Genomic DNA, 11,770 nt, shown 5'->3' with positions numbered 1-11,770 from the left:
TCAGCCGTTCACATAGGAATGAACGAATGACTTGTTGCATCGGTCTTTCTCTCGATATGAACTCTCTCATAGTTGAATTACAATTGAACTCCCAGGGGTATTTTTGGAATAGAACCACCCTAAGTCAAATCTTGGCGTAACTGCTGGTGTATAGCCAGATGTTGACTTCTGCTGAGGTGTAACCACAGTTTATACTTGTACGTAGTTGGAGTCTACACAGTTTAAGCTCTTAAGGGGTTGGAGCATGAAGAAGCACTTTATACTCGTATACTTATCGGAGTGTAGGGAGCAGTTTAACCTCGTATACCAGTTAAAGGTTAACGGAGAAGCAGTTTATACTCATATACTCATCAGAGTACCACGGAGAAGTAGTTTATACTCGTATACTTATCGAAGTAACACAGAGAAGAAGTTTATACTCATATACTCATCAGAGTATCACTGAGAAGTAATTTATACTCGTATACTCATCGGAGTATCACATAGAAGCGGTTTATACTCGTATGCTCATCGGAGTATTATAGATGTACTGGAAATGAGTTAAGGATGCAGCGAAAATCACACTAAAAAGAAGTCTTTCGTGCGAGACTGTCTATGATATCTCGCGTGTGCGAGACAGTATACGTTGTCTCGCATGTGCGAGACATCATCGATCGTCTCACTCGAAGGGAAACTGTCAAGCTCGAATCTTTAAGTATTCGCGATGTGGTTCTTTTGGGCTGCATTCGACCGCTCGTTTTGTGTTCAAACCTGCTGAAAACACTTATAACAGAGATTTAAATCCCCTTTCTCTCCTTTTCCTCCTTCAATTTGATCGAAAAGGTAAGTGTCGTTCTAGGGTTTCTAAGTGATCTAATAGCCCAAGAAATCCAAGACTAGATCCCAAAAATCCAATGAAATACAATAGCTTCAAGATCAATGTCTTCTATTATAATTATTACAGAAATAAAGATTAAAAACCTAGCTAGGATCAGCCATATAGCCTCAAGAGAATTCCTACTACAATGAAAACTTTTCTAGTCAAACATCCTTAATAAAAAATAATTCCTAGTGAACTCAAAATTTCCTCATCAAACTTTCTTAATAAAAAACAATTCCTAATAGACTCAAACTTTCCTAGTAAGATAATTCTAATAGACTCCTATTTTGAATCAAATCTCTTTCTTATGCAAACTCTTGTGATCATGAATCGCACTTTCTCTAGTACTCATGCGTAATGTAGGCTCCGGAGTCTTATTAAAATCAATGTTCAATTCCAATCAATCAAAAATTTGAAAAGCACATTTAAGGGTAAATTACACTTAAATGGCCCAAAGTTTCCTAGTGTTTTACTTATATGATCCCACTTGTAAAACATATCATTTAAATTATCCAAACTTTTTTCTATTAAAAAACAGTGACGCTATTAATATTTTACGTGTTAAGAATAAAAAGACCCTTTTATTTTCCTAACACGTCCTTATTAAAACTCTTATCAAATGGTTTTAAAAAACCCCAATTCTTACATCTTCTCAGAATTTTTGCGCCTTAGAGAGGGAATAGCAAATTGCAATCTAAAATCAAGGTAGGAGAAGGGGAAATCTTGCAATTTGGCTGTACTTTGGGCTAGAGTTTCATCTTCTTTAAGATAAAATTATTTTCACTTTAATTGCATGTTGAATTTGTGCAATTTTAGCTACAATTTGGGATTTTTAGGTATCTGATGTTGGTTATTGTGGGAATGTATTCGATTATAGACCACATCGTTGTTGATTATGGTTTTTTTTTCAAGTGGAGACGATGGATTTGCTGTGCTTCGGGGTTTTGTGTCAAAAATGTAAACTTTTCTTTATTCTTAGGAAAAAATGTGTCCAGGCCCCAAAAGTGGGAACTTCATGTGACTAGCCCCCCTGTACTTTGCCCCATGTGGAATAGCCCCAAATACGCATAGTATTTGCGACGAGGCCCCGAATTGACTCTTTTCAGAAAAAGCCCAGCGGAAGTTACTATCTTGCCCTCTGATGGGACTGAGCTGGGTTAATGTGCCCCTCACCTTTACAAGTACTCTCTCTCTCTTTCTCTCTCTTCCACCTAGCACCGTCATCAAGAACTCTTCATCTTCCTAATTTCTGTACGAATTTCAACGTTTCTAGGGTTTTCGCCGGAAAAATGTCGTCGTCTACGGAAAAATCCAGTAACGACTACGAGGTCGGGCACCGAGCCGAGTTGGAAGGAAAAGGCGCTTCATCTGCGGGTGGCAGCACGGAGGAAGCTACGGAAGCTACGAAAACCCTAATCGAAATGCAAAAGGAGGCATTACAATGGCGAGACCAGAAAAGGAGGACGACAATGGCTGGTCGTACCAACGAACCCCCCTCAAAAAAACAGTAAGTGTTATGTTATACTGCGAACAGACAATGCAGATTAACCCAATATTGTTAGTTCTAGGCTTATGTTATACTGCGAAGAGACAATGCAGATTAACCCAATATTGTTAGTTCTAGGCTTTGTCCAATGTTAGTTCTAAATTTATACCAACGTTAGATCTAGTTTAAGTCCAATGTTAGTTCTAATATGAGTCCAATGTTAGTTCTATAATATTACGTGTTAGCTCTATTTTGTTCCCGTTAGTGCTAGGTCTAATATTGTTTCATATGTCTTATTGAACGTACAAATTCGAAAATTTTTTGCAGGAAAAAAATTGCTCTAACAGGCTCAGCAGAAACACTAAGGTTAACGGCCAATATCGGGGCTTATTGGGCATTTATGAAGCGCCTTGCCCCGAAGATCCGTCAGTGGCATAGGGATGCATACTGCGGTTCTATATTTCAGCACTACATTTTGTTTGGGGCTCCTGCGGCTGATCGGCCCACCCTTGAGCTGCTGCTGAGCTTTTTCGATAGAGATAATAACACCTTTTGTATACCTGATTCAAAAAGTGGGGGTATGAAAAATGTTAGTTTTGATTTGCAATGGGTCCACAACCATACTTATTTCCCAATTTATGGGGAGGACATAAGGAACAATAGGGACTCAAGAAGCAGAATATGGCTGGGATACTTCGCTAAGCTTTTCATTTCTGAAGAGGGTAAGAAGTTAAAAAAATCAGAAACCAGCCAACGTAAACATCTTGAAGGGCTACTTGAACGGCTTGTTGAATCTACCAAAAAGCGGGATATCGAGGATTTTGCTCTGCTACAAATTTTGTACCAATGCTCTATGATATGGAGTCCCATAGCAGGGGAAGGTATCCCTAGACCCTTACTCAGGTACCTGGATAGCATTCAGAGGGTCAATTCTGTTGCATGGGCCCCGTTCTTTTATAATGAAATTATGAGGGGCATTGGAGTTGCTTTGGAGGGAAAGAAGAAGCAAAAGGTCGCATATGTCCCAGGTTGCATGACACTATTGTGTGTAAGTTCCATATTTTACTGATCTTGTTTCATTCTAATTCGTACCTATGCATTGTTAGTTCTAACTTATTCTATGTTAGTTCTATTCTGTAGCGTGTTAGTTCTAATCTGCACAGTGTTAGTTCTATTCTGTAGAGTGTTAGTTCTAATCTGCACAGTGTTAGTTCTATTCTGTAGAGTGTTAGTTCTAATCTGCACAGTGTTAGTTCTATTCTGTAGAGTGTTAGTTCTAATCTGCACAGTGTTAGTTCTATTCTGTAGAGTGTTAGTTCTAATCTGCACAGTGTTAGTTCTATTCTGTAGAGTGTTAGTTCTAATCTGCACAGTGTTAGTTCTATTCTGTAGAGTGTTAGTTCTAATCTGCACAGTGTTAGTTCTATTCTGTAGAGTGTTAGTTCTAATCTGCACAGTGTTAGTTCTATTCTGTAGAGTGTTAGTTCTATCTGCACCCATTTAAGTTCTATCATAGGTCATGTTAGTTCTATCATAATTCATGTCGTACCACGTACTAATTTACACCATGTTAGTTCTAGATGCAGCCATATTTTATTCTCTTTAGTCTAGTCTAGTATTAAATGTTAATGGTAAATATATTATTTGGTACAGCTTTGGTACTACGAGATGACAGGCATAAAAAAATATGCCCTCTTAGACACCTCCAGACCTCCAATGACAAATTGGGCATTAGGGGAGGAGAGAATCGCATCTATGAGGATGCCGACAATTATTTCAAAGGCTAAGTCAGCGTCAATAACATTTGTCCATAGGCCTATTGCGGAGGTCGCTTCTCCTGGTCATGTTCATCCACTTCCCGCTGAACAAAGGGATGAAGTTCTTCAGCAAAAGCGTCAGGCAAAGAGGAAGACTTTGCAGGAAGAAACTACTAAGAACTTCTCAATAGGTTACGTAAGTATCCTGTTATGTTAAGTCGTACTCATTTCACACTAACTGCAAAGAATATCCTAATTATGTTTAATCCTACTTAAAATTATAATCTTGTATCAATAACAGATCATGGCAAAGCATATTGACGTTGCTTTTGACGATGAAGAGGAGATCAATGTTCTTCCCATTGAGCAGCAACTCACATTTTGGAGAAATTCTGCTAAATTTCTCAAGCGACTTCTTGATGCTACAAAGCAGACCAAGAGCAAATATTGTAAAGAATTCATGATTGAGATCAACAGGCTTAACAGGATAATTGAAAAATGTGGAAGACATGATGAGGTTATAGACCCAGTGCTGCTTAAGTCAAATATCAAACAGAAAATTGCAAATGAAATTAGGAAGAAGCGACAGGGAGCTCAAGAGGAACAGAAGTCCAAAACAAGCAGTGTATATAAGGAAGAGCCCACCAGTCAAGAACATGTACATAAGATTGTTGAAGAGGATGTAAAGCATCTTGCTGACGATGAGGCAATAGAAGAGGAGCCAGTTACTTCTCCAGGGGAGGGGGTATATAGTAAGGTTGACCAGACTGTAGATACTAAGGTTGATGATAGTGTAAATAAGGAAGAGGAGCATATGCAACATATTGTAGATATGGAAGAGGAGCATATGGAACATATTGTAGATATGGAAGAGGAGCATATGGAACATATTGTAGATATGGAAGAGGAGCATATGGAACATATTGTAGATATGGAAGAGGAGCATATGGAACATATTGTAGATATGGAAGAGGAGCATATGGAACATATTGTAGATATGGAAGAGGAGCATATGGTAGATAAGGAAGAGGAGCATATGGAAAATGAAAATTTTATTGTAGATAACAAAGGTTTTGATGAGGATACTGTTGATGGTGTAGATAAGGAGGAAGATATTGTAGATAAAGGCAAGGAGAATGTAGATAAGTTGGAAGCACAGGAGGAAGAGGATCTTGTGAATATTGAACATAATGTGGACAAACTTGTAGATGTTCTAACGAGCAATGTGAAAGCAAAGCGTAGACCAAAGGCAAAAAGGGTAAGCAAGAGATCTAAATTCAAGAGGACACCATATACTGAAGGCAAAAGAAAGAAAAAGGAAAAAATTAGTATAGATATACTTGAAAGTCCTGAACCAAAAGTAAAACTAGCTGAAAAAGTTACTCATTTTTATCCCGGTATTCAAATCCCCACTTTTGATGCGTTGAGTTTCAAGCCAATGACAGATGAAGAGGAAGCTCTATTGGGAGAGCTGAATAATGAGCTTCCAGACCCTACATTGTTTAACTTACGCATAATAGATAGCACAGGTGCTTTTGTACATAATTTAAAGATACCATCTCCCGTAGCAGAAAGACTCGACAAAGCTGAAATTGATAGCCTAACCAAATTTTGTTCTCAGAAGATTCACAAGTAAGTTTCAGTTGACTATTTATATGCTAATTCTCCACATATTAGTTCTAATTCATGTTAGTTCTAATTTATACCAGGAGATATAATGTTATAGTAACAACCAACAGCACTATTAACAGGGAAGAGTTGTTATATGTGCTTCGTGGTGGCCGCCTTGACGACAAGGTTAACATATACTTCCTTAATAATTCAAATTATATTGTTTAAATTGAATTTTAATGTTTCATAACAATTACAGGTGGAAGAAGCAGTTTTGGACACGATTAGCCAGGAGGCATACGGCAAAGGATATGGAGTGGTATCGGTGTTCTTTCTTGTAAGAACATGCTATTCCTAATTTCACCACGTTAGTTTTGATTGAAATTCATGTTAGATCTTGTGTAATCCATGCTAGTTATACCATGAGTCACGTTAGTTCTAGTTAGCATCAAATTAGACCTACCATAAGTCATGTTAGTTCCGTTCTTTAGAGTGTTAGTTCTATTCTGTAGAGTGTTAGTTCTAATCTGCACAGTGTTAGTTCTATTCTGTAGAGTGTTAGTTCTGTTCTGCACAGTGTTAGTTCTAATCTGCACAGTGTTAGTTCTAGTCTGTACAGTGTTAGTTCTATTCTGTAGAACGTTAGTTCTATTATGTAGCGTGTTAGTTCTATTCTGCACAGTGTTAGTTCTATTCTGTAGCGTGTTAGTTCTAATTAATACGGTGTTAGTTAGCCTTCGCAGCTCATGTTTGTTTTAATTTCAACTCAAACATGATGTGTTTGCAGCACTCACTCTATGGCTTGGAGGTGAACAATTACGAGCATTATCTGAACTTCATTGACAAATATACCGCATACCGCATAGAGCATCTCTTGATCCCTTTGGTCAGGGACGACCATTGGCATCTTGTAGAAGTTGACCTTAAAGATAAAGTCGTCAAGCATTACAGCTCCGCTGGGCACGAAGCTTGGATGGAGCCTGTTAATAAAATCATAAAATTCTTTGATGCCCATCATGCTGATTTTATTGAAGATAATGTGCGCCAAATATTTAGATATCAAGCCATCAAATGCGAGCAACAAAGAGGACGGTTAGTTCCGATGTCTATATTGTTCAAATTTGTGTTATAGTATTCGAACGAACCGAAAATGTCTAATGAACTCACTCTATGTTGCAGCTTTGACTGTGGTGTGTTCGTCTACCTCTTTGCAAAATCCATAATTGAAGGACGATCAACATTGCTGGTTAATCCTCCGAACGATATCCCTGAAGCTATGCGAGCAAGACTTGCCGCACAATTATTACTGGCTGGTTTTGAACAAAGACATAAAGAAGAAACAGTGTACAGTGATGAATGATATGTTCATATAAATACAATAATGTATGTATATTTAAGTAATTGAAAATGATTGTTATCAGATGTATTGTTCTATCTGTACCATGTTCGTTCTAGTGATGCTCGTTAGTTCTAACTCATTCAACGTTAGTTCTATTCTGTACTATGCTCGTTAGTTCTATCTCAGAGCCAGTTCTAATTTTTTAATTATTTAAGTTATCTTCAGACCTCCAGCTGCTCACTTCTTTCAAAGCGACGGTTCCATCACACAAACATGTCACATCATATATTCGCGTGTTCCCAAGTCAGTTAAATAAATTAATTAACTTAAATACCTAATACGAACTTCCATCGATAGGTACGGTCACCACCTTTCTTCTACTGGCCCCAGCGTAGGCGCCTCTGCAAACCCCTCCCCCTGCTAAAAACCACAAGCCAGCGTCATCTATTTTCATCGTATACCCTCACAAATGGCTGGGGATCCTTCCTGTGTACACTGCCATGGGACAGGACACAGCACTCGAGATTGTCATCATGGAATTACCGCAAGTGCCCCTCCGAGGATGCTTACCGTCCCGGCCAACACCTCCAGCACCATACGGCATCTTTCTGCTTTCGCCATCTTCAATCTTGATAGAGGCCGTCCATCGGTGCAGGAGCTCCGAGAGATGCTGGCCTACCGCTTCAATCTTAGGACATGGCCCCATCAAATCAAGGAGGCGGCAGGGAACAGCTTCATGGTGCAGTTTCCATCCGATGAAGTTCTTGCCCAAGCTATTGAACTCGGTTTGATAGATATGGGCACATTTAAGGGCAGATTTCGCCGTTGGAAAGAGGATCTGAGGCTAACAACGTTGCCTCAACCCTTTCTAGTATGGATTCGCCTATTCAATCTCCCATACCACCTCTGGAATTTTGAATTTCTTCAATCTCTGCTCATTGGTATCGGTGAATGTGTCATGTGCTCCAGGGACGTCATAACACATTCTAACTTCAAAGACTGTAGAGTTCTACTCAAGGTTAGGGATTTATCTGAAATCCCTAAGAGGCTTGGGTTCCGTTACATCTCGCCGGTGGACGGTAACGCCAGGGAAGGATACGCCATCACGCAGGTCCAAAGCGGGGGGGATTTGGAGAGGGCTCAGGGATCCACACGACTCAACTTAGGGCCCCAGCGTGCGCAGCCCTTTAAGGCTGACCCCGAGTTAATTGAGGTTAGTTGGGGTGGCGTCCACATGACAGTCGAGAGAGACCAATGGCAGTTGTTTCTCCGTAACCAAGGGGTCGGGGGTGCCAATTCTCCAAGGGCTCTCCGCTACGCGGGCAATGTTCCTCTACCGCTGTTAAACGCCCGTCGTCTCCCACTGTGGCCTCAGCGGGATCCAAGTTCTCCTTCCTCAAGCGCAGTACAGAAGCCTTCGAAAAGGCAAGGCGAGTGATAGCGAAAAGGTTTATTAGACCCAAACCCATCCAGCGGGCAAGCAACAATGAGACGCTGGAATCATTGCGTGTTTTTTCTTGTTAAATTTTGCTTATCCACCCAAACAGTTTGCTGTTACAATTATGTTGTGTTACGTCAATCTGCACCCTTTTATTAATTATATTTAACATGATAATAGATCTATTCTGTGAGAGTGTTGTTTCTATTCTGTAGAGTGTTAGTTCTAATAATTGCACAGTTTGTTAGTTCTATTCTGTAGAGTGTTAGTTCAATCTCCCAGTGTTAGATAGTGTTTCTTGCTAGAGTGTTAGTTCTAAATGATGCACAGTGTTAGTTCTAATCTGTAAAAGAGTGGTTAGTTCTATTCTTGCACAGTGTTAGTTCAAGTCTGTAGGCCGGTGCTGGAGTGGCTTGTTAGTTTATTTATTACACAGTTAATATCTAATTTTATACCACGTATATCTAATTTGTGTTATAGTTCTATTTTATACCAAAGTTATAAACCTAATTTATACCACGTTATATCTCAATTTATACCACGTTTAAGATCTAATTACTAATTATATACCAAGTTAGTGTCTATTTTATATTCACGTGTATAAACATATTTTATACCACGTTATATCTAATTTATCCACGTTAGCTCTAATTTATACCAGATAGTTTCTACTTTTTTTACAACGTTATTAAACGCTAATTTATACCAAGTTAGTTCTATTTATACAATGTTAGATCTAAATTTATAACAAAGTTAATTCTATTTATACCAGTTTGTTCTCATTTTATACAGTTAGTTCTAATTATATACCCGCAAGTTAGTTTAATTTTATTACGAAGTTATTTCTGTTATCTGTAGAGTGTTAGTTCTAATCTGGCACAGTGTTAAGTTCTATTCTGTAGAGTGTAGTTACAATCTCCTACAGTGTTAGTTTCTGTTCTGTAGAGATGTTGTTGTAATATGCACAGTGTTAGTTCTATTCTGTAGGTGTTAGTTCTGATTACTGCACAGTGTTAGTTCAAAGTCTGTAGCTGTGATGGCCTTGTTAGTTCTATTTTATTACACGTTATATCTATTTATACCACGATTAATTGCTAATTTGTGTTAGTTTTCTATTTTATAACGGCAAGTTATAAACCTAATTTATACCACGTTATATCTCATTTATACCACGTTAGTGTAGGCATATAAAATTACTTATAGGTCCCTTAGCACAGCTCGGCACAAACCAACGAACCAACGAGGCAACTTTTGACGAAAACAAACTGGCGACCACAGTGGGAGCCAACAGCTTTGCTGCCGGAGCTGTCGTGCCGCAGCCGACGATCAAGATCCCGGTGCTTGAAGAGGTCGAATACGAGTTCGACCAGCAGAAGTTCGAGGAGTATGTCTCCTCCTCCTCCTCCAGATCCGCCTCTCCTGGCAAGTGCAAGAGTGCCTCCTCCTCCAGAAAGATCTGCTGGTCTTCAGATCTGAAGATCCAAGAAGACGATCTCTCTGCCGCTGTTGCTGTTGCACCTTGCAATGATCCACCGGCGTTCAATGAAGCCAAATTTGCAGATCTGAACTCCTTCATGATTAAGGAGTCAACTGCTGAAGGCGCGCCAACTCTATCAAAGAGAGCACGTCAAAGGAAACGACAACGCCTCGCGTGCCAATTCGCCAAGGCTTTGAATCAGATGGATGGTCTCCATTGCCAAGCAGATCTGGAGCTCAGAAAGCGCCAAGTGGCTAATCTGTCGCCACGACCAGCATCAGAATCCTCCTCTCGATCTCCAATTAACGGATGGGTTCGTGTCCAAAGAACCCGCTCTACTCTCGAGGAGCGAATCCAGAAGCGTCGCACCTTGCTTGCGGATGCCCGGACCCTTGTGCGAAAAGCACAAGAAATGTAAAAGGAAGAAGGCAGAAAGGGGCCAAATAGCAAATAATGCCCCGCAACAGAACTTTGTCCCTAAGGGAAAAGCACATGCGAATTCTCGTGGTAAGGGCAAAACACCTGCAGCTACTGGTGGTGCTAATCAAGCGTCACAACAGCAATCCCGAAGGCAGCAAAAGACTTCGGGTCCGAGACTCCAAAGAGAGTATTCCTTCAAGGATGAAGACGTTCCAGCCATCTTCGAATCCCTCCTTGAAGGTAACAAGATCAAGCTACCACCTATCACAAATCAGGAGGAAGCTGACAACACTACGGACCCAAAGTACTGTGCATACCACAGGAGGGTCGTTCATCCCACCAAGGATTTCTTTACTCTCAAGAATAGCATTCAGACCTTGGTTGAAGCCGGCGTCATAACGCTAGGGTAAGCCAATTAAGAACGGCAAGACTCCAAAGAGTATACGAGTATAAACTGTTTCTCAATCCTCCAACAAGTGCATGAGGTTAAACTGCTTCCTTACATACTCCAATAGGTATATGAGTCTAAACTGTTTCCCACTTTTAACGGGAAGTTCCTGGAGAATATTATGTTAATATTCTTAAGGATAACTCGGTCAGGTAGCTGAGAATAATGTCCGAACCAGTTCAGCAGAGGAGTCTAGGGGTGGACGATTTATGTAACGGGAAGTTCTTAGAGAATCGTATATCCTTAAGGATAACCCGGACACCCAACTGAGTACAATACCATACCCAGTTTTGCAAAGGAAGCTGGAGGTGGATGATTCATGTAACGGGAAGTTCCCAAAAGAAATCCATATAGTGTATTCTTAGGGATAATCCGGTCATAGGATCGTCTCAAATCTCCCGATTGGTCAAACCTTCCTACAGTTAGGACCACAACCAAAATCCCCCTCTCGATTCCCCCAATGAACGAGAGGTCCACAGATCGAGCGATCAAACCTTCCTACAGTTAGGATCGTCTCAAATCTCCCGATTGGTCAAACCTTCCTACAGTTAGGACCACAACCAAAATCCCCCTCTCGATTCCCCCAATGAACGAGAGGTCCACAGATCGAGCGATCAAACCTTCCTACAGTTAGGATCGTCTCAAATCTCCCGATTGGTCAAACCTTCCTAAATCCCCTCTCGATTCCTTCAATGAACGAGAGGCCCATAAATTGAGCGATCAAACCTTCCTACAGTTAGGATCGTCTCAAACCTCCCAATTGGTCAAACCTTCTTACAGTTAGGACCACAGTCAAAATCCCCTCTCGATTCCTCCAATGAACGAGAGGTCCACTTTCAAATCGAGTGATCAAACCTTCCTACAGTTAGGGTCATCTCAAACTCCTGCTTGGTCAAACCTTCCTACAGTTAGGACCAAAACCACAATTCACTCTC

At 40.3% G+C, this 11,770-nt stretch overlaps 1 protein-coding gene across 1 annotated transcript; it reads left to right on the top strand.

Annotated features, from left to right (window-relative positions):
* Positions 1-5,107: 5,107 nt before the first annotated feature.
* Positions 5,108-7,073, top strand: LOC109828434. The gene is made up of 5 exons (XM_020395436.1): positions 5,108-5,734; positions 5,812-5,899; positions 5,973-6,050; positions 6,501-6,805; positions 6,893-7,073. Exons 1-5 carry the CDS (start codon positions 5,115-5,117, stop codon positions 7,071-7,073), a joined length of 1,272 nt encoding a protein of 423 aa, XP_020251025.1. The 5' UTR covers positions 5,108-5,114.
* Positions 7,074-11,770: the final 4,697 nt, after the last annotated feature.

The sequence above is a fragment of the Asparagus officinalis genome, unplaced genomic scaffold, assembly GCF_001876935.1.
Source record: "Asparagus officinalis unplaced genomic scaffold, Aspof.V1 AsparagusV1_Un1455, whole genome shotgun sequence".
Taxonomy (NCBI): domain Eukaryota; kingdom Viridiplantae; phylum Streptophyta; class Magnoliopsida; order Asparagales; family Asparagaceae; genus Asparagus; species Asparagus officinalis.
This window is presented reverse-complemented; position numbering and strand designations above follow the sequence as displayed.

Excerpts from the sequence above, each read along its gene's own strand:
- LOC109828434 (XM_020395436.1), top strand. The coding sequence starts at position 5,115 with ATGGTAGATAAGGAAGAGGAGCATATGGAAAATGAAAATTTTATTGTA. Across the intron at positions 5,900-5,972 it reads GTGGCCGCCTTGACGACAAG|GTGGAAGAAGCAGTTTTGGA; the intron begins GTTAACATATAC and ends TAACAATTACAG. Across the intron at positions 6,051-6,500 it reads TGGTATCGGTGTTCTTTCTT|CACTCACTCTATGGCTTGGA; the intron begins GTAAGAACATGC and ends ATGTGTTTGCAG.